The 23,049-nt window shown below is 46.5% G+C and overlaps 1 protein-coding gene across 2 annotated transcripts in view; it reads right to left on the reverse strand.

Moving 5' to 3' along the window:
• Positions 1-107: 107 nt before the first annotated feature.
• Positions 108-23,049, reverse strand: part of C2 (complement C2) — a 43,460-nt gene continuing 20,518 nt past the window's right edge. The window contains exons 1-18 of one of the 2 annotated variants that reach the window (XM_040463374.1): positions 11,592-11,753; positions 11,253-11,459; positions 10,456-10,641; positions 8,556-8,729; positions 8,371-8,469; positions 8,041-8,174; positions 6,807-6,945; positions 6,059-6,199; positions 5,313-5,402; positions 2,339-2,479; positions 2,119-2,213; positions 1,911-2,022; positions 1,628-1,793; positions 1,442-1,518; positions 1,209-1,300; positions 878-1,004; positions 668-717; positions 108-514 (exon numbers count right to left, since the gene is read on the reverse strand). In XM_040463374.1, coding sequence (XP_040319308.1) covers positions 338-514; positions 668-717; positions 878-1,004; positions 1,209-1,300; positions 1,442-1,518; positions 1,628-1,793; positions 1,911-2,022; positions 2,119-2,213; positions 2,339-2,479; positions 5,313-5,402; positions 6,059-6,199; positions 6,807-6,945; positions 8,041-8,174; positions 8,371-8,469; positions 8,556-8,729; positions 10,456-10,641; positions 11,253-11,459; positions 11,592-11,691 — 2,307 coding nt within the window. In that variant the 5' untranslated portion in view covers positions 11,692-11,753 and the 3' untranslated portion in view covers positions 108-337. Of the gene's footprint in view, positions 515-667; positions 718-877; positions 1,005-1,208; positions 1,301-1,441; positions 1,519-1,627; positions 1,794-1,910; positions 2,023-2,118; positions 2,214-2,338; positions 2,480-5,312; positions 5,403-6,058; positions 6,200-6,806; positions 6,946-8,040; positions 8,175-8,370; positions 8,470-8,555; positions 8,730-10,455; positions 10,642-11,252; positions 11,460-11,591; positions 11,754-23,049 lie in introns of those variants that run through there. The other variant, XM_040463375.1, reaches the window with a different exon arrangement.

Consider the following 23,049-nt stretch of genomic DNA (forward strand, 5'->3'; position numbering starts at 1 on the left):
ACCCACTATTTGTCCAGCAGGGTCTCTGACCTGTCTCCCTGTTGTTCCTGGAATCATTCTGGAATCCTCTGCCCCCTGGCCAGCCCCCAGGCAGAGACACAGACAGATGAGGAAATCATCAATTTTTATTAATTTCAAAACTGGGAAATTCCACATGAAAATGAAAGGAGAGTGAGCCAAGCACAGCAGAGGGTGGGGCCCTGGGGTTTCCGCAGCTTGGATGTGCTGCACGGAGTCCTAGAACTGGGAGCATAGATAGGTCATGGGGTCTGATAGAAGTTCAAGAGTGGGAGACTGACAGATGCTGGCAAGACAACAGAGGAGTCAGTAACCACAATTAGAGGGGCAAAAAGTTCAAGATACCCTCCAGGTGCTGCCTCAGCCAGGGCTGTAGGCGAAAGAGATTGATGTGAAAATCTCGTGGTGGTGGGATCTTGCCCCTGGGGGCCTTTTGGCGGGAGTTTTTATTGCTGTTGCCACAGGGGTTGTAGAGACCCCAACTCACCAGGCCCACCTGGAAGAAGGAGAGAATGGGGTGGGAGGCTGTCACAGCCCCAGCTCCAAGCTTCAACCTCCCTGGCTCATCCAAAGGCCTCCCTCAGCCTCCTTCAAGGTCAAGATTCTGTAGCCCGAGTCCCATGAGCTTCCTTCCCCCTTCTCTCCTCACCTGAAAAAATCTGTATCTCCGCTCAAGGAAAACTGCTCCCCCAGATTCTCCTGTCAGAAAGGAGGGGCAAGAAACTGTCATCCTGACTCACCCTGCTCCCTTGTTATCAGGGCAGTGCACCAGTGCCCTGGCATGCATGCTGGTCACAGGGACATTGGTGGACTTTCCCTCAGGAATCCAGGCTCGTGGGTGGGGGTGGGAGGGGCTCACCCCTGCAGGGATTGTCATCATTCTCGGTTCCACTGCATAGGAACTGGTCTGTCACCACTTCTCTGACATCCGTCAATTCAGGGAACGTGGTTCTGTCTTGGGAGACGACCTGGATGCAGCTTGTCCACTGTGGCAGGGGTGGAACAGAGCGGAGAGAATGAGCAGTCCCAGGGGACACCGAGAAGTTCAACTAGGCCTGGAGGAGGGGTAACACAGGGTCAGATGGAGAAAGCGGCCAGAGCTGGAGGAGGAAGGGACAAAGAGAGACTTTTGAGGAGCTGCCACAGAGGAGTCCCATTCCCCCGCAGCATCCCAGACTTGAGATCCTCACCTCTGTCCCCGTCTTGAGGTTAATGTTCAGTTTGCTCCCATTCAAGGCCACAAAATGAGCAGGAACACTCAGTTTGTTCAGAAGTTCACTTTCTGTGGTCAGGGAGAAAGGGGTGTGGTGCTGATCCCTTTACCCAGCATCCAGGCTCCAGATTGGGGGCTGTTGCACAGCCCATGTCATCACTCCTAAGCCCTGGTCCTAGCTCCTCATGCACCCTAAGCCCCAGCACTCACCATGGTCTCGGCAGGTGCTGCCTGGAGGTCTCCGCAGAGCCAGATTTGCCTCCACTGTGCAGGGAAGGCAAATGGGCCTGGGGAGAAGGACAAGGGTCACACAGGCGCATTCTCTATGTCCCCTCCTCTGAGACTCCCCAGAGCACTCTCCCCCAGAGGATGCCCTCTCATCCCAGACTCCAGCACCTGGCATGGGTGGACATCTTCACTTTCTGGGCCAGCTTCAACAGGGCAATGTCATCACCATAGAACTCCAAGATTCCCTGATTCTTTTTGGCAAAGACATCAAACCCCGAGGAGATCACGGCCTTCTCAATACTGAACTCTTTGCCCCACTGGGAGTTAGGATCCCCTGTGAATAATATGGCAGATTAGGCTGGCCCAGGGCCCCTGAAGGGGTCAGGGACTAGGAACAAAGGGTGACAGCCCTGGCCATGGGCTCAGGAACCTGGTGTGGGCCTTGCCTTACCCACATTGACCCTCCACAGAGAGCTGTTCTCAGCATGGAGGAAGCAGTGAGCAGCTGTCAGGACCCATTGGTCTGAGATGAGGGCCCCCCGGCAGGTCTCCTGGCTCTTAGGCTGCAGGGAAACAGGTGATCTTCAGGAACTGCTATGTCTCTGGCCCATGGCTTCTTCCACCTCTGGGATCCAAGCCCCATCCCTCCTTCCTGGTACCTTAATAGTGACATGCCAGGGTGTCCTCTCCTGGGCAGAGGCATTGGCTGACATGTTCCCCACCCCACAGATGGTGTCTGTGAGCTTGGAGACATCTGTGGGTATTGGGAGCAAAGGGGGAAAGAGGTATGTGAGGGGCACTGTGAGCACGTTCCCCACCTGGAGCTCTTGCTGGCTCCTCACCACCCACCCCACTCTGAAGAGGGCAAAGCGCACTCACCCAGCATGTGCTCAAAGACCTGGTACAGAGCATTTGTGTCCTGTAGAATGAAGGCATGGCGCTCACCATCCTTCTTGGACCCCAGTTCATTCAGCTCTTTCCAGTCCACATCCAGCTTGCCCACCCCAATGGCATAGATGTCTGATGAGAAGAAGGAAATCACCAGAATCTAGTGGCTGAAGGGCTACCCTGTGAGACAGGAAACTATCATTTGGAATTTACTGGTCCTACAAAGCCCTAAATGAGCTGGACCCTCACCCCCTACTACCTATCTGAACTCACTTCCTACCACTCCTCACCCTTCACTCCCTTCCATAGAGCCTCCTCAAAGTTCCACAAATTTGCAAGCACACTCCCACCCCAGGCCTTTTGTATAAGCTATGCATCTGCCTGGTTCACTCCTTCTCAGGCTGTCCCCATGGCTCACTTTCTTACCTTTTCAAGTCTTGACTCAAATGTCACCATCTCAGCAAGGCCTTCCCTGGGATCCTTGTCTAAAACTGCAATGCCTCAGACAATTCCATTCCCTCTCTGCTCCATTTTATACCTTGACATGTGTCACTATCTACCATGCCATATAGTTTCCTTATTTGTCTTGTTTAATACCTACAGTGGGTAGAATTGTGTCCTTCAAAGAGATATATTAAAGTCCTAACCCCTAGTACCTGTCAATGTGACCTTATTTGGAAATAGAGTCTTTGCCTAAAGCCTCCAAAGGGAGCAGGGCCCTTCTGATAACCTTGATTTTGGACTTCTAGGCTTCTGAATGTGAGAGAATAAGTTTCTGTTATTTTAAGCCACGCAAGCTTGTGGTTGCAGCGGGCCTAGAAGACTAATACATGGCCCCTCCAGGATGACAACCCCAGCAAGATATTTTTGTCTGTTTTGTTCACAGCTGCATCCTTAGAATGGTGTCCAGGAGAGACTTTCAGTAAGCACATTTATATGACTGAATAAGGAGTTCATGAGCATTCATGGAGGCAAAACTTCAGATCTGGTTCCTCTGTAAAGTGTAGGCTCTGAGAGAGGGGCCTGGAGCCATCTCTTCCCACTGGAGAATTTGGACCCACACAATCATCTGTGCCCTCCCTCCCAGCCAGCATGGGTGCCAGTCAGAGCTGCCTTGGGGTGGTGGCCCACAGACTCCAGTCTTCCCCCATGCTTTGCTGTGGGCCATAAGCTTAGGAATCCCCTGGGCTTACACCAATGGGTTGACAAGGCATAAAGAAATACAAATTCAAAGTGCTCACACCCGAGTTTGGGTAAACCAGATTGACACCCCAAGAATAGGGGGGTGCAAAGGCACCCTGATAATAAGGAGGTGCAAAGGTGCCAGAAATAGGGTGGTGCAAAGGTACCACAAAATAGGGGTGCAGAGCCCCCAAAATAGAGGCAAAGGCCTGAAATAGAAACGGCACAAAGGTGCCCAATACATAGGAATACGAAATGAACAAGATTAGATATTCAGGGTGAAAGCACCCCAAATTTAGTACTATAGCAGAAAGCTGCTTTCACAGAAGGATAGGGCTGGGTTAGGTAAACTGGTGAATTGGACTATGGACCGCTGCACTGCAGGCAAAGGAGCCCAGAGCAGAGATGGCTAACAAAAGAAAAGGTTCCTTGTCAACCCTGAGGTTATTTGCCCTACCTGTCTCATTCCCTAGGCTAGCTAAGATAAACAGAGGTGCTGCCTCACATCGGCTGTAAACAACCCTCCTCCCGACTGTCTGGCACCCGGATTTTGTTTTGTATTAACCCAAACCCCCAACCACTAATATCCTCAAGACCCCCTTTCCCTCACGTCCACAAGTTAATGTTCACAGATTCATTGTCTCTTTGTGCACATCCATTGCCATGTTTGTAAGCCTTCTGATCCTAATAAAAATGGGGCAAGGACCTTATTCAGGGCTCTGGTCTTTTCCCGGACATTAGCCATCTCTCACTTTCAATCCTGTGTCCCATTCTTTTGCTAGACAAGAGAGAACTTTAGACCCAGAGTCTACGACACTTTGCACCCCTTTTGGCCATTTTTGACTCCCAGAGGATCCTGGATGGCATGCAAAGAGTGAGATGCTCAGATAGACTGGGGGATAAGGCTTTTCTCAGGAAGCAATCTATCCTCAGGCAGGCCAGAAGTGGTCACTGTGAGGGTTGGACAATTATGTCCATGTGTTTTCTGTGACTACGTCCCTTCAATTCCTGCTTCTTTTCAATAAGGTGTTTTGAGCATTTAGCTCTAGCCCAGTGACGCTAAGGAGTTTGGGAGGAGAGTTTGGGCTTTGCCTTCCCGAAGCTAGAGTTTTAAAAAGGAATCCGCTTGCCCCTACTGGGCAGGTAGGGTTGGTGGCATGAACAAGAAAGAGAGGACCCAAGGGGAAAGTGAAACTTGGAGGCTCAAAAGATAATCCTCACTTATCCAGAGCACTTCTGTCTGAAATTCTTTTCTGGTCAAATATCAGTGCAATTTGTGTTTAGTCTGAACCTGAGGAATTATTCCTTTCAAACCTACAACTGCCAAAGCATTAGTTATCTGTACCCCTGAAAGAGGAAATGCCAGGGACAGTCCCTACAAGGAATCCAGGCCTTTTTCCTCTCTGGAGAGGTTCATGGCCACAATGGTGGCAGTGGCCACTCACATACACTGTTCCCCTGTACTAGGTAAGAGCTGAGCATTCGCCCCTATTTGCCTCTGAGGTAGGTGCTAGGTAGGTCCTAGCACCCTCCCCCTCTAGTTTCTGCAAATGCAGAAACTGCCCACAGCCACGGCCAACCCAAGATGAAACCAAGGCTCAAAGGCTAAAACTTCGGGGCCATTTGACTCCAGATTGTTCGGTATGACTCTAAGCTGCCTTCACACAGAACGACACAGCCTGGGGTCTCACTGGAAACAAAGCCAAGGTGTGGACCAGACTGCTGGCTGCCCAACTTGTGCCCCTGCAGGGGCAGCACAGCTAGGGGCGGGGTAGAGGCTCACCCAGGTAGTCGTTCCTCTGCTGGTTGATGTTCAAGATCTCTTTGATATTGTCAACAGCCAGCTTGGGGGAGCCACCCATGTTAGACTTTCCTAGAACGGAGGGAAAAGAATTGTCCATCTGGAGTGTATGTCCGGACTCCCCATAGTCTCGGAGGAGTGGGCATTCAGCCTGGGAATCTCAACCTTTACCACTTCCCGCGTGTGTTTCAAGATATGTTATTTACTGAAATTCTCTACATTCCAGGCACTGGGCCAGGAGCTTCATAAACTGTATCTCATTTGATTCTCCTGAAACCTCAGGTAGTGTAGGTATCCTAATTATACAGGCAAGAAAACCAAGTTCTATGGACATGATCAAGAGATAAATGGCATAGCCCAGAGCCACTACACAGTCTGTCCTATCTGTGCGCCTTGACATTCCTGCCCCAAAGCCAACCCCCTCCCCCACCAGCTGACTCAAGGCAACCTCCCAGGTAGTAACAATAATTGATATTTGTAATCACAAAGCACTTTTACACAAAGTACTTCAATTGCTGTCCATAAACATTGTGTAAGGGAAGGAGGGCAGCTATGACTATCATCATCATCATTGTCATTCCATTGTCACCATCAACACTATTTCTACTACACAAACAAGAAACTTAGTCCCAAAGTGGCAGAGGGAGAGCCAGAATGCAGGTGTCCTGACACTACATCGGTGCTCCTTCCACTGTGCCAGACTCACTCGCAGAGATGACCATACTCACCATCTGTCAGGAGGATGATGGCATGTCGGATTTCCTGCCAGGCCGCCGTGCTCATTCCAAGGCGTTGCATCTGGTTATTCATCATGATATGGACACTATCTAAAGCTGCATAGGTGTTTGTCCCAGTTCCATTTTCATGGTCTGGATTATGTGAAGAGGAAGGACTGTCTTAAACACTTCCCACCTGGGAGAAGGGAATCACTCTCTTCTCCCAACCATTGGAAATGCATTTATCAACTGGCTTGATAAACTCGGACCTTAGCTAGCCAAAGGTTTGGCATCATTGCCTATTCAAACATTAAAAACCTTTTCCCTTAGATAGACTGCATAACCCAGTGGCCACTCTATACTCTCAAGATTCAAAGATGGAGTTTCCAAGGAACCTGGGTGGTTGTAGCCATCTGGTCTCTACCACCCGGGTAGTTTCATAATGACATGGGGGAGACTCCACGGGTGAGCCAAGAAAGCCAGCCCATGTAGTTCTGGCATGAGGAAGGAGCCAAAGACCTGTGTGAAGGATTTGGACATTTAGCACATTAGAGTAAGCCATGAGCTGGTGGGAGCTGGGAGTCAGCCACCACGAACCTGACTTGGAAGCTATCCCCACCTGAGGAACCTGAGCCCCAGAGCCCTGAGACTTGAATGTCACCAAAAGGCCTCGCTCTCTAATTTGTCCCGAATCTCTTTGCAGGCGCAGACAGCTTATCCTCCCCCCTGCCTCATCGCCTTCATTTGATGACACCTGTACCTTTATAGTTGACATTGTCCAGACTGTTGATCACTTCAGTCGCATCCCTCGAGTTGTCGTGCAGAACAGACATGATGATTTTGGGCTTTGATGCAAAGGTGATTATGGCGACACTCACATTGATCTCAAAGCTGAAAATCTGTGAAGGGCAAGTGAGAGGCCAAAGAAGAGAGGGTTAGAGAGCAAGCCAAGGTTCCAGAGGAGGCAGAGAGCCTGGACCAAGGCTGACAGAGGCAAAGGCCACAAGTAGTCACTTACTAAGAGACTGCTGATTGCAGGGAGCCAGGAAACTGACATTTGTGGACCATCTACTGTCTTTGATAGGCTCACTCACTCCTCATGCATCCTTACATCAATTCTGGGAGGGGGTGAGAAGGCCCTATTTTACAGATGAGGACATTGAAGCTTATTGCCTTGCCCCAGATCACACCACTGGTGCAAAGTGGAGGTCGAATTTGCACCTGTCCACATGAATCTGAGGCACTTCTCTAACTGGCAGATTTTGCTGCCCCACAGCTTAGTGAGATACTACAGATCTTAAGAGACTCTAAGGAGCATAAAAACTGCCTTGTTTACTGTAGGTAAACTGCCTTGTTTACTGTAGGTGGGAAGGAAAACATATATCTACATAAACTATTGTGAAAAGTTACCAGGCAAAGTGCTGGCAAAGAATCTATACTAAGTGGCTTCCAAACTCTCCTGTTCATGCATCTCATCATTAAAAACATTTTGAGCACATATCCAAATATAGGTATATATATTTATAAAAAGTGACTCATATTTATAAAGCATGCCATTCAAATATATTATACACATTTTAAATATTTAAAAATTTGGAATTTTTAAAGGAAAATCTTAAGTATTAAGTTATCAGTTTAATTTAAATTGAAATTATTCAACAAGGATACCAGTACTTGTCTACCATACCGCACTGGATTATTTTGTATACCCTTCTGTGGAGACCACCATTCTAGATGATGGGTTCCTGGGAAGTAGGACCTCAGCCTTGTTCATCTTTGATGTCCCCCAGCACCCAGCACCCAGCACAGTGCCTGACACATAGTAAGTATCCCAGGAGTGTTTGTGCGATCCTATAAATTGAATCCACCCCATACTCTAGGAGGGCTTTTTGGAGGAAGTGGGCTGTAAGTGGGACTCTGAGGAAGGGAAGGAACCAGAGAGAGACAGTGGGCATAGGAAGGCCTCCTCTGTAAACAGACTCCGATTTCCTGACCCTGTCCACCATGAGACTGGCGCTCTCCTTGAAGATGTGAAAGTCATCTTCGGCCACACTCTGAGAGGCATCCAGGAGCAGGTAGAGGTTCAGGTGACCAGAGCGCTGGATTTGGATTTTACGGCCCACGCTTTCTGTGAGAAACATGGAAGGGGTTGATTCACATCGTCACCTCCCACCAGCCCTCTTGCTAAGGGATAGGGCCTCCCTGCCTCCCCTCCAGTCAGTTCAGCCGCCACTGAGCTTTCTGGAAGCTCTGAGCATCTTCTGGGAAGACTGCTCCTCCAATCCCAGGCCCAGCACCCTACTGTCCCCACCCCAAACACTCACTTTTTCTCTTCTGGGTGGGATTGGTGGCTCCAAGTAGGTGGGACAAGGAGGCACCCAGGGCAGGGGCCACATCCTCAGGAAAGTCATAAGAGTAGGGCTCTGTGGGAAGAGCCACTGAGGTCACTCAGAGTCAGGGGTAGGATGCCCAGGGAATCTCTGGAGGGTCAGGGCAGCTGGCTACTCACGGCGGCATATGGGTTCCGTCCCACTCCAGACCCCATTACTCTGGCACTCCCGCTCCGTAGACCCGGTCAGCACCAGATTTGAGGAGCAGCGGTAGGTGACTTTGTCTCCAAGGCCGAAACGAGACCCTGTCCGCACAGCGCCCACCGAGATGCCCGGGTTGGGGCAGTAGCCAGCTGTGAGTGAACAAAGGAAGATGGCAGTGAGCAGGGGCACCCCTCCTCAGCCTTTTGGCCCCGCTCACCCACTTTCTCCCTCGGGGCTCTTCCTCCTCTCCAGACCTGTGGAGGCTCTGTGGGTCATTTGGCCTCCTCCTTGGGAGACACCACAACTGTGCTTCCCAAGGGTATGTGTGGAAAATCTTAATAGGGCAAAATGTTTAGAACTCAGTGGCCTCAGATGCCAGCTAAAGCATCCCAGTCCCAACCCAGGGACTCAGCCTGCATCCGTCCCAGAGCCCCAGGGAAGATGCTAGCTGACAAGCCCTACACCACCACAGATACTATTTGCACTTCATAAACCACAGTGAGGCATCACTACACACCCACCAAGATGGCTAAAACTTAGATAATTCCAAGTGTCAGAGAGGATGTCAGGCAACCAGCACTCAGATACATTGCTGGAGCCTCTACTAAAACTAAACAAATGCCAATCTGCGAGTGGACAATTCCACTCTTAGACAACATGCTCAAGAGAAGAAAGTTCATATGTGCACCAGCAGTTATGTATAAGGACGCTCATAGAGCTTTATTTATAATAGCCCCAAACTGGAAAGAACCCCAATGCCCATCAACAAGAGAATGCGTAAATTATAATCTATTTGTATAAGGAAACTACACAGCAATAAAAAATAACAAACGGATAAATCTCACGGGCAGAATGTTGAGTAAAGGAAGCCAGATGCCAAAAGAACATATTCTATATGATTCCACTTGTATGAAATGTAAGAATGAACTAAAATAAACTATGGGGACAGAAGTCAGAGTGGTGACCCTGCTGTCAGCAGTGGACAGGAGGAGCCTCCTATTTTGCCGGACGTGTTCTCTACCTTGAATGGTGATTATACTGGTGGGTACATGTGCAAAAGCTCACAGAGCTGAATACTTAAGATTTGTACACTTTAGGTAGATTGCACCTCAATTTTCAAATCGATTCTATTTATGTTTGAATCAATGGCTATTTGGCAGAGTCATGAATATAAGTAGAGAGCCAATGGCTGGCCCACTGGGTCACGGTATGGTCCTACCATCTCGTGGACTCCGTGTCTTCTGTATTATGTGCTCAGAACTATCACCCAGGAAGCTCCCAAAACCCACAGGCAATGTGGCTCCAGAGACTCCTGGGAGCCCCACTTCTATCAAGCAGAGCCTCCCCACCATTGACAGGGCCAGTAATAACCATGACAAAAGTATATGTGTCACTTACCAGACCCCAGGGACTCTTCTAGACACTTACTAACATCAACTCACTTAATCCACATGGCAACCTCATCTGGTGGCCACTCTTACTATCTCCATTTTAGATGTGAAAATTGGGGCACTGAGAGGTTAAATAACATGGCCAAAGGCTGCCCAAGTCAGAGCCAGGCTTGGGCCCAAACTGGCAGCAGGGGCAGGCACTAAGCACAGCACTAGTCTTGCTTTGAGGTATTTGGAAAAGCTGGACAGAGTGTGTGAAGCCTTCATGTTGGATCCGAGGCTTAGCACCACCTGCCTCAGCCAGGCTCCCTGCAGGCTGGTGATGTGTGACCTGTAGACCTCAATTTACCAAAATTCAGGAAATATTATTTTGGCATCGGAAACACGAGGCCCCTGTCCCCACAGAGGCCCCCCGGGCACACATCTTACTCCAAGTTTCCCAGGAGACCCCAGCCGCCATACAGCCATCAGTCAGGGCACTCACCACCATTGTCACACACAGCTGTCTCCCCATCCCACATGCCATTGGGGCGACACTGGCGCACAGGCGAGCCCCGCAGTGTGAAGCCGTCCTCACACTCGAAGCTCAGGTTGCCACCCACAGGGTAAGACCCGAGCCGTGGGGTGAACATGCCATTCTCAAAGGAAACAGGACCTGGACAGCGAACAGCTGGAGGGAGAGAAGGGAATGAGAATATAGGCATGGATGGATAACACCTGGGCTGAGGGATGCTCATTTTGGGTGCATGGGAATAGCCAACTGGTTGTCAAAATATTGGGTTGTTGTATGTGAAATCGCTGCTTGTGGCAATTGGTTGAATTTTGGCAATTTCACACAGTTCAACCTAATAGATTGATAAATAACCACTTCTCTCAGCCCTCTGAGGGCATGGTCACCCCAGCCTCTCCCCTGAGGTCCTCAGATGTCCCACAAGTGGACAACCAAAGGCATAACACCTGGCACGACAAGGGACTCCGGCACATATTCTGAATGATTGGGACTATGCAGTCAATTGTTAAATATTAAAAAAAAAAAATCATCCAAAGTGTTTAAAAAAATCCGGCTTTAGTACCCCACAATCTCCATCAAAGTCTTCCTCTAACGCCTTGCTATGGACAATGGGCATTTTCCCACTATGCTGAAAAGCCCCATGGAAAAGCATCTCGGCCATCCCTGCACATCACCTAGTCAGGGTAAGCCCCACCCTGAGCAACTCCTAAATGGAAGATCTGGAGAAGCCACTGGTGGGCACCCTAAGCAAGGACCACAGAGAGCCTCACGTTTGCAGACCGCCTTTGTCAGCTGGGTGGATCTCAGGGTCTGCCACCGTCCGTTGCTCTTGCACAGCCGCGATGCTGGGACTGGGTAGCGGCCCACGGGACAGGAGTAGGTGAGGACACTCCCAGGGGCCCAGCCATGGCTGAGGGTGAAAGTGCCACCAGAGATATTCACGTTCTGAGGGCAAGAGGGGGTGGCTGCAGCCAAGCCTGTGAGTGTGGGACACAACACAGAAATGGAGAAAAGATGAGAAAAGGAAAGCAAGAGAGATTGTCCATTTACAAGTGGGAACTCAACCTGGGCAGCACAGGGACCCCAGCATTCCCCTCCCCTGCTCCTACCTGGGTACAGGGACAACAGGCAAAGGAAAGCCATCAGTGGGTCCATGGTGTCCACCTTGAGGCAGAGAGAGGCAGAGAGCCCGCAGAGGGAAAAGGTCATCTGACTTCCCGAAACCCAGAGCTGGCTCAGCAGCTGCTTTATTTGCTGCCAGAGAGGGACAACTAGGGAGTGGCAAGGGGGATGTGCTCTTAGCATGGAAAAAAATCAGGGATTGGAGACTGAGCTGAGAGGGTGAAGCCCTTGCCCATCTCCCTAATCCCCACATATCCTAGTCAGTTGTTCTGCACTATAAGCTTTTCCTACCGCTCTCAGCCTGCACACCCCTCACACACACACACATACACACACACACACACACACACATGCTCTTGCATGCGTCGTCTCAAGCACGCAAACCCACAAACCATCCAAGATATTGCAAAATTGTTTATTTAAGTAAAGTTTCAGTGTTCTCTTGGGTGTCCAAGTGGACTTTATTTCCTGAGAGCCTGGGACAGCACTGTGTTCTTGAACATAAATCTCCAAGGAATGGAGGCTAATTTTCTCAGACAGTCTTGATAAATTGGAAGAATCACAATCTTGTTCTTCCTTGCAACCTCTAGAGTGAAATGTGGAGGTAAAAATGAAATCAATGCTTAGTTTTGGAGACTGCAAGATGTGTAAAACACTTCTACGGGAAATCCAGTAGAAAAAAATTCCCACTCATAAAATAAATTAAGTCTGGGATTGGTTACCCAAAGGAACAAAAGTATTTGGGGATTTTGGATATGTCTTTAAATTACACCCTGTAGTTGTATGAAATGCCGGAATGAAAGAAACTCTAAGCTAACATGTTACCCCCCCTATCCACAGAAGTCTCTTTAATACTTTGTCAAACAATGTGGGATATGAATAAATAAGATCAATTAAAAATAAAGATGGGGGCGCCTGCGTGGCTCAGTTGGTTAAGCGTCTGACTTCGGCTCAGGTCATGATCTCACAGTTCATGAGTTCAAGCCCTGTATTGGGCTCTCTGCTGTTAACACAGAGACTGCTTCAAATCCTCTCTCTCCCTCTCTCTCTGCCCCTCCCCTACTCATTCACATGGGCTCTCTCTCTCTCAAAAAATAAACATTAAAATAATAATAATAATAAATAAATAAGTAAAAATTTTAAATAAAAAAATTAGGATGAAATGGAGCACCTGAGTGGCTCAGTTGTTGAGTGTCTGACTCTTGATTTCAGCTCAGGTCATGATCTGAGTCATGGGATCAAGCCCAAGTAGGGCTCTGCACTGAGCATGAAGCCTGTTTGGTATTCTCTCTCTTTCTCTGGGGGGGGGGGCGCCCCTCCCTCACTCACACGTATGCAACCACATGCTCACTCTCTCTTAAAATAAATAAATAAACAGATAGATGTGAAACATCTCTGAAGTAATCATTTAAGTTTGTGAAAATTCTTTTGATTTACAAATAACTTCTTAAATAAAAATAGAACTACCCTATAACCCAGCAATTGCTCTATTAAATATTTACCGAAAGGATCAAAAAATGCTGATTCGAAGGGGCACATGCACCCCCAATGTCTATAGCAGTGCTATCGACAATAGCCAAAGTATGGAAAGAGCCCAAATGTCCATCAATGGACGAATGGATAAAGAAGATGTGGTGTGGCGTGTATATATACACAATGGAGTATTACTTGGCAATCAAAAAGAATAAAATCTTGCCATCTGCAACTATGTGGATGGAACTGGAGGGTATTATGCAAAGTGAAATAAGTCAGTCAGAGAAAGACAAATACTATATGATTTCACTCATATGTGGAATTTAAGAAACAAAACAGACGAACATAGGGGAAAGGAAGCAAATATAATATAAAAACAGAGAGGGAGGCAAACCATAAGAGACTCTCACAGAGGACAAACTGAGGGTTGCTGGAGGGGTGTTGGGTGGGTGGATGGGCTAATAGGGTAATGGGCATTAAGGAAGGACACTTGTTGGGATGAGTACTGGGTGTTACATGCGAGTGACGAATCACTAAATTTTATTTATTCTATTTCCTGAAATCATTATTACACTGTATGTTAACTAGAATTTAAAATTATATATATATCCATATATATATACATACACACAAATAACTTCTTCTAAATACATATGCAAAATAGGGCTCACACTTGGACAAAACTGACTGAATGCAGGAAGACCATGATACCCTCGGTGTTGGGGGTCCCAAAGCTGCTGCTGTGGCACAGCTGCTGGTGCTTCCCTGGCACCCAGTATCTCTTTCCCTCCTTCTACAGTAAGATGTTTAGCAGGACACATAGTCACTTAGCCAAAGACTACATTTCCCAGCTACCCCGGCAGCTAGGTAACTGGTGACCTGGTTCTGGCCAATAGGAATTGAGCAGAACTGATACATGTAACTTCCAAGTTATGCCCCTAAAATAAAAGGGGAGTATCCTCCCCTTTCCGTAGGCTAAAATATACACCTGATGGTAGGAGCGCTGGGTGGTTCAGTCTGTTGAGTGCCTGACTCTTGATCTCGGCTCAAGTCATCATCCTGTAGTTCATGGGATTGAGCCCCGCGTCAGTCTCTGTGCTGACAACGCAAAGCCTGCTTGGGATCCCCTCCCCCACTCTCAAAATAAATAAATGAACTTTAAAATAAAACAAAAATAAAATAAAATATCTATCTGATGGTGATTCAAGCACAACATCCAGAGGCTGGCAGAGCAAGCAGACAGAGGAGCCTGGGTCCCTGACGCTGTGTTGATGTCATACCAGCCCTGCCCTACTACTCATATTGTTAACAGAGAAATAAACTCTCTTAAGGGAGATGTTCACAAAGATTCTGGCTTTGTCTCCCTTCAGTCACATAGCAGGATTGAAATTCCCTATCCACTTGCATTGGCCAATGAAATATGAATGTAAGTGACATGTATCATTTCTAGATGGTAGCTTTATGAGCCAGTGCAGTCCTCACTGTGCTCTTTTCCCCCTGTATGGCAACATTCGAGATGGTGGCTGCTCCACCAGCTCACGTTCCTGAGTTGACACCAAAAGCACTCCTCTGCTGACCCTCATAGGATATGTACATAATATGAGCAAAAAACAAATCTTTGTTTTAATCTATTACATTACCACTGCTGTTGGAAAAAACAGATATCACCCAAAGTTTAGGCACTTAAAAACATGATTTCTTCTTTCTCATGATTCTGTGGGTTGGCCCGGTGATTCTGCTGCTGCTCTTGCCTGGACTCACATCATGCAGTGACGGCTGAGTTCAGCAAGAACAGTCGGACACCCAGAGTTCTCTCTCTCCCATGGTCTTTCATCCTTAGCCTTGCGGAGCATAAGCAGTCTCAGGAAAGTATTCCAAGAGATCCAAAGCAAAAGCTGTACAGTCTCTTGAGGCCTATCTTCAGAAGTCACACAACGTCACTTCCACCATGTTCAACTGGTGACAGCAAATCACAGGGCTAGTAAGGGTGGGGGAAACTTTACCTCTTGATGAGAAGAATAGCAAAGTCATATTGCAAAGAGGCATACACACTAGAATAGGAGAGATTTATGGCCACATTTTGCAAACCACTATGGCAAGTGAAATTTGGGAGCTGTTAGTTATCAGAACATAATGAACCCTCACCTTGACTGAATACTTAGTCCCTGAATTTGGGGTACCTTCCTTAGGCCACTGCTATGAACTGAATCACGTCACCCAAAATTCATATCCTGAAGCCCTAGCCCCAATATGACTATATTTAAAGATGATAGGGTCTATAAAGAGAATTAAGGTTATAAGACCATATGGAGCATTGATCCAATAGGATAAGTGTCTTTATTTAAAATTTTTTAAATGTTTATTCTTTTTTTTATTTATATATGAAATTTATTGTCAAATTGGTTTCCATACAACACCCAGTGCTCATCCCAAAAGGTGCCCTCCTCAATACCCATCACCCACCCTCTCCTCCCTCCCACCCCCCATCAACCCTCAGTTTGCTCTCAGTTCTCAACAGTCTCTTATGCTTTGGCTCTCTCCCACTCTAACCTCTTTTTTTTTTTTTTCCTTCCCCTCCCCCATGGGTTCCTGTTAAGTTTCTCAGGATCCACATAAGAGTGAAACCATATGGTATCTGTCTTTCTCTGTATGGCTTATTTCACTTAGCATCACACTCTCCAGTTCCATCCACGTTGCTACAAAAGGCCATATTTCATTTTTTCTCATTGCCACGTAGTATTCCATAGTGTATATAAACCACAATTTCTTTATCCATTCATCAGTTGATGGACATTTAGGCTCTTTCCATAATTTGGCTATTGTTGAGAGTGCTGCTATGAACATTGGGGTACAAGTGCCCCTATGCATCAGTACTCCTGTGTCCCTTGGATAAATTCCTAGCAGTGCTATTGCTGGGTCATAGGGTAGGTCTATTTTTAATTTTCTGAGGAACCTCCACACTGCTTTCCAGAGCGGCTGCACCAATTTGCATTCCCACCAACAGTGCAAGAGGGTTCCCGTTTCTCCACATCCTCTCCAGCATCTATAGTCTCCTGATTTGTTCATTTTGGCCACTCTGACTGGCGTGAGGTGATACCTGAGTGTGGTTTTCATTTGTATTTCCCTGATAAGGAGCGACGCTGAACATCTTTTCATGTGCCTGTTGGCCATCCGGATGTCTTCTTTAGAGAAGTGTCTATTCATGTTTTCTGCCCATTTCTTCACTGGGTTATTTGCTTTTCGGGTGTGGAGTTTGGTGAGCTCTTTATAGATTTTGGATACTAGCCCTTTGTCCGATATGTCATTTGCAAATATCTTTTCCCATTCCGTTGGTTGCCTTTTAGTTTTGTTGGTTGTTTCCTTTGCTGTGCAGAAGCTTTTTATCTTCATAAGGTCCCAGTAATTCACTTTTGCTTTTAATTCCCTTGCCTTTGGGGATGTGTCGAGTAAGAGATTGCTACGGCTGAGGTCTGACAGGTCTTTTCCTGCTTTCTCCTCTAAGGTTTTGATGGTTTCCTGTCTCACATTCAGGTCCTTGATCCATTTTGAGTTTATTTTTGTGAATGGTGTGAGAAAGTGGTCTAGTTTCAACCTTCTGCATGTTGCTGTCCAGTTCTCCCAGCACCATTTGTTAAAGAGACTGTCTTTTTTCCATTGGATGTTCTTTCCTGCTTTGTCAAAGATGAGTTGGCCATACGTTTGTGGGTCTAGTTCTGGGGTTTCTATTCTATTCCATCGGTCTATGTGTCTGTTTTTGTGCCATGTTTATTCATTTTTTGAGAGAGAGGGAGACAGAGCACGAGCAGGGCAAAGACAGAGGGAAACGCAGAATCCAAAGCAGGCTCCAGGCTCCAAGCTGTCAGCACAGAGCCCGATGTGAGGCTCAAACTCACAAACCACGAGATCATGACCTTAGCTGAAGTCAGACACTTAACCGACTGAGCCACCCAGGTGCCCTGGGACAAGTGTCTTTATAAGAAGAGACACCAGAGTGCTCTTTCTCTCTCTCCCTCTCTCTCCCTCCCTCACTCTTTCCCTCTTCCTCCTCCCCCTCCTTCTCTCTCTCTCTCCCTCTCTCTCTCTCTCTATCTTAGACACTTCCTTCCCATCCCCATGTGTCACAGAAGAAAGGCCACATGAAGATGACTGTCTGTAAGCCAGGAAGAGAGTCCTCGCCAGAAACCAACTATGCTGACACCCTGGTCTCAGGCTTCCAGTCTCCAGAACTGTGAGAAAATATATTTCTGTTTAAGCCACTCAGTCTAGAGCATTTTGTTATGGAACCCAAGCAGACTAACACATCCACCCAGCTCATATGTAATAGCTGCCTTTAAGTAATAGGGTGTCTTTCTTTTGTGACTTTTTCTCAGCATTTGTTAAGTTAAATAAACTTAGCAGTGTGTCAGAACCCATTATCCCTTCTTCCTTAAGTATTAAAACTTGCAAGTTTTCCACTGGACCCCTGGAGTATGCTCTTAAAGAAAGGGGTGTGTGGGCACACTGGATGGCTCAGTCAGTTGAGCATCCAACTTCAGTTCGGGTCATGATCTCATGGTTTGTGAGTTTGAGCCCCACATCAGGCTCTCTGCTGTCAGCACAAAGCTGGCTTTGGATCCTCTGTCGCCCTCTCTCTCTGCACTTCCCCCCTCCTTGGTCTTTCTGTCAAAAATAAATAAACTTTTTTTTTTTTTTACAGGATGTGCTCCTCCATTTTTTCTTCTCCCCTTCCTCCTGGCTGGAATGCAGACAGATGGGTAGAAGCCAAAACAGCCACCTTAGACCACAAGATGGAAGTCACATGTTGATGATGAGAAAGAAACAGAATTAAAGAAGTTCTGCTCCCCAATCTTGCAGGCCTACCATGACTCCCCTGGATCACTTATGCTCAGCCCATGTAAGCCACTGTTGTTCTAGCCTTTGTTTTAGCAGCCAAACATGTTTCTAACTAATACACTTAGCCAGAAATCAATGTGAGAGCCAAAGGCACCACCCACAGACATGTGCTTATCAAGGTCTAATCTAAACTGCTGTACATAAAGACAGCCCAAAATGCAGTGATTTAAATAAGGTAGAAGTTTACATCTCTCCCAAATAAGAGCCTCAGTGTAAGCAGACAGGGCTGATATGGCAAGGGTGGCCTTGGCTGGCAGGGCACTGTTGCTCATCAGTATCACTCAGGATCTCAGGCTCCTTCCATCGGGTAGCTCTGCCATACCATTGAGAATTGTCCTTGTCTGCATGGTCAAAGTCTTCCAGTCCCAAGTAAGTGGAATGAAATAAAAAATGGGGGGCGGGGGGGACACCGAGGTGGCTCAGTCAGTTAAGCGTCCGACTTTGGCTCAGGTCATTATCTCGTGGTTCGAGAGTTCGAGCCCCACATTGGACTCCATGCTGACAGTGAGGAGTCTGTTTGGGATTCTCTCTCTCTCTCCATCTGTCTCTCTGTCCCTCCCCCATTTGAACTCTCTCTCTCTCCAAATAAATAAATAAAGTAAAAAAATACTCCTAAAAAAAAAAAAGAAAAAAATAGAGGACAAGTAAGGTCATGGAAATTCACCCAACTCTTCCACTTATATTCTGTGGGCAAAAACTTGGTTATATGACAGGCTGGGAAATGTGGCCTCTAGTTTGCTTACCATGTGCACAGTTGAACTCTACTACTATATTGGAAGAGAATGGATTTCAGGAGACAACAACATGCAAAACAGAGGAGGTCAACTATGATGGGAAACTGTTCGTGGAAACACCACATAGCCTAGTGGCAAATCAAGGCGAACAAAAAAGTGGGTCACTGGAGTTGGGTCCCTGTTCCAGTTCTCCATGAGGCCCAGTCTAGTGTGGGAGGACCATTACCTGAGAGGCTCTTTATTCCCTTCTTTATTCCCTTCTTTAGACTCCCAAGTAGATTTTCAGTAGATCCCCATTTGGTGAAGGTGATCCTGGCTAATCTATTTTTTGCATCATTAAAAAGCCTGGCAAATGCACTTGTTTTCACCCCAGATAGAAGGAAGGAGGTAACTAATGCTTAAGATGACAGCCCCTCCACTTCTGCCAGCGTCTTCCCTCTTGTCCAAATTTCTTCTCATCAATTCAAGGCTTCTAATACTTACTTCCAGGGAACCAATTCTAAAGGGAGGAAGCAACACACCATTCTCTGTGACTTATCTCCTATCACAGGTTAAATAAAAAGAAATGACAGGGGCACCTGGATGGCTCAGTCAATTAAGTGTCAGACTTTTGATTTAGTCTCAGGTTGTGACATCAAGCCCCCAGGTGGGCTCTGCCCTGAGCGCAGAGTCTGCTTAAGATTCAATCTCTCCCTCTCTCCCTCTCTCTCTCTCTCTCCCCCCTCACCCACACATGCATGCTCTAAATAAATAAATAAATAAATAAATAAATAAATAAATAAATAAGAAATGATGATGTGATGTCCTTTCAAGATGCCTTACTACTCCCATGGAGAGCTCAGCTCCTTGAAAATTTCCTATAAAGAGTAAACAGGCTGGCAAACCAGGCAGGGCCCCTGTTGTGTCTTCTCTTGGCCACAGTCTATTCCTTGTCCAGTCTGGGCACTTAAACATGGATCTAACTGACATCTTAGGATCTGCCACCCTCAACCTTCCATGGTGACTGTAGTGCCAATTCTCATTTCCAGATCACCCCCTAGTTTTGGAAACTAGGCTGATTTGGCCTGATTCATAGCTACCAGGTGATTTTAGCTGTGGAGTCAATATTACTCAACATGCCTCTTTATATTTGTAGGGGATCTGTCCTTACCTCACTCACATCCTTTGGGCCCCACCATTGGGGAGGGACAATGACTTCCAATAGCAGCTCTTTGCCTGAAGGTTTCTCTGGTGTCCTGCTTCACCTGTGTATAGAAAGCTGGGAATGCCAGAGAACTAAGGCCCCCTGAAAGCCACCCTCAACCTGTGAGTACAAGAAATGGGCATATAAATATCCTAGCTGGCTCGCTGCCCCCATGGGACAATTATGCTGTTCTACACAACTCCAGGGTTCCTCAGTGGGGCTAATCTCCACTCATCTGCAATGGTAAATTTGCTTGTCTTTTATTGACTCCTTTCCTTCCCTATCCCATTGCCCCACTCCCCTACCCATGTTTCCTGGCACCACCTCTCAAATGCACTACTTGCCCTTGAATCCTTGTTTTGGGGGCTGCTTCTGGAGAAGACTTCATATTAACAGGACCCATTATATGCCAGACACTATTCTAAACCCGTTATATGTAGAAGCTCACTAAACCCTCACAAAAAAGCCTATGACCCAGATTCTGTTGTCATCTCCACTTTACAGATGAGGAAGCTGAGGCACAGAAATGGTTAAATGACTGGCCCCAGATTCACACAGGTGCTAAGTGGCAGAGCCAGGGTTCAAACCCAGGCAGCATGGCTCCTGAGTCCACACTCATAGCCAATGCTTCAGCGCCTCTTCCTAATACTTTCTCTGAAGTGGCTCTTCTGAGATTCCTCAATCCCCCTCCAGGGCCGTGCCCCACCCACCCCCTCGCACTGTACCTCCCCAAGTCCTCTATCTCCTGAACGCTTGCCTCTTTCTATCCCATCTCCTGGGACACCTTCTCTCTTCTCCTCCAATCCTTCATCCTTCAGGAAGCTCTCTCAGTCCTACAGATTCTTATAGGGCCCACACAGGGCGTATGCCTTTTAGCTCTTTGTGTGCTCACCTCAGCCTCCCCAGAGAAAGGACACAAGGGGGTCTAATGAAACAACGAGCTCCATGAGTAACATCAAGGCTCATGGTTACACCCCAGCCTCAAGATTATACCTCAGCAGAACCTCCTCCCAGTCCTATTCTCTTTCCAACATATGCTCCTTACATGTATACAATTTCTCTGGAAAGGTACACAAAAAACTGGATGGAAGATTTGTCTTTGGGGAGAACTGGGGGCTGGAAAATAGGGTGTGGGGCAAGGAGAGAGATTTACTCATCAGGGAATCCCCTTCATTTCTCTTTGCACTTTTTATTGGGTACATGTGGTACATATTCAAACAGAAGAAGGGAAACATAGGGAGCCATGGAAGAAAGTTCTGGAACCAGGCAGGAAGATTCTTGAAGAGGGTCTCTGGGGAGTCTCAGCACCTCTTTGCATCCTCAGTCTTGTTCCCAGTATATTAAAAAAAAAAAAAGTCATTTTACAGGAAAAAGTGATTTGAATATCTACCTAAATGTTCCAATACACCAAAAGAGCCACCTTGCTGTATTACTAACAGGAGACCCTTATGCACCCTCTCTGCAGACTGAAGTTTTACAAAATAAAAGAGAAAGAAAAAGAAAAGAGAGTAATATGATGAACCTCCATGTACCTATCACCCAGCTTCAACAATCAGCAATATATGGACAATCTGTAGACCCACCCACTCCTTCTGGGATTACTTTTAAACAAACCCAAGACATTATATTACATTTCACCTGTTACTATACATAGGTATGAATCTCTACAAGATAAGTACTCCTTTTTTTGAGAATGCAACAATAATACAATTATCCCACTTTTTATTTATTTATTTTTAAATTTACATCAGTTAGTTAGCATATAGTGAATTAGTTAGCATATAGTGAAACAATGATTTCAGGAGTAGATTCCTTAATGCCCCTTACCTATTTAGCCCATCACCCATCCCACAACCCCTCCAGCAACCCTCAGTTTCTTCTCCATATTTATGAGTCTCTTCTGTTTTGTCCCCCTCCCTGTTTTTATATTATTTTTGTTTCCCTTCCCTTATGTTCATCTTTTCTGTGTCTTAAAGTCCTCATATGAGTGAAGTTATATGATTTTTGTCTTTCTCTGACTGACTAATTTCACTTCGCATAATACCCTCCAGTTCCACCCGTGTAGTTGCAAATGGCAAGATTTCATTCTTTTTGATTGCCGAGTAATACTCCATTGTATGTATATACCACATCTTCTTTATCCATTCATCCATTGATGGACATGTGGGCTCTTTCCATACTTTGGCTATTGTTGATAGTGCTGCTATAAACATGGGGGTGCATGTGTCCCTTCAAAACAGCACAACTGTATCCTGTGGATAAATGCCTAGTAGTGCAATTGCTGGGTCGTAGGGTAGTTCTGTTTTTAGTTTTTTTGAGGAACCTCCATACTGTTTTCCAGAGTGGATGCAACAGCTTGCATTGTCACCAACAATGCAAAAGATATCCTCTTTCTCCGCATCCTCGCCAACATCTGTTGTTGCTTGAGTTGTTAATGTTAGCCATTCTGACAGGTGTCAGGTGGTATCTCATTGTGGTTTTGATTTGTATTTCCCTGATGATGAGTGATGTTGAGCATGTTTTCATGTGTCGGTTGGCCATCTGGATGTCTTCCTTGGAGAAGTGTCTATTCATGTCTTTCGCCCATTTCTTCACTGGATTATTTGTTTTTTGGGTGTTGAGTTTGATAAGTTCTTTATCGATTTTGGATACTAACCCTTTATCTGATATGTCATTTGCAAATATCTTCTCCCATTCTGTCGGCTGTCTTTTAGTTTTGCTGATTGTTTCCTTTGCTGTGCAGAAGCTTTTTATTTTGATGAATATTTATTTTGATGAAATATGAATATTTTGATGAATATTTATTTTGATGGGGTCCCAGAAGTTCATTTTTGCTTTTGTTTCCCTTGCCTCCGGAGATGTGTTGAGTAACAAGTTGCTGTAGGCAAGATCAAAGAGGTTTTTGCCTGCTTTCTCCTCAAGGATTTTGATGGCTTCCTGTCTTACATTGAGGTTTTTCATCCTTTTTGAGTTTATTTTTGTGTATGGTGTAAGAAAGTGGTCCAGGTTCATTCTTCTGCATATCGCTGTCCAGTTTTCCCAGCACCACTTGCTGAAGAGACTGTCTTTATTCCATTGGATGTTCTTTCCTGCTTTGTCAAAGATGAGTTGGCCATACGTTTGTAGGTCCATTTCTGGATTCTCTATTCTGTTACAGTGATC

Source organism: Herpailurus yagouaroundi, unplaced genomic scaffold (assembly GCF_014898765.1).
Source record: "Herpailurus yagouaroundi ecotype Mexico unplaced genomic scaffold, PumYag 393, whole genome shotgun sequence".
In the NCBI taxonomy this organism is placed as follows: Eukaryota; Metazoa; Chordata; class Mammalia; order Carnivora; family Felidae; genus Herpailurus; species Herpailurus yagouaroundi.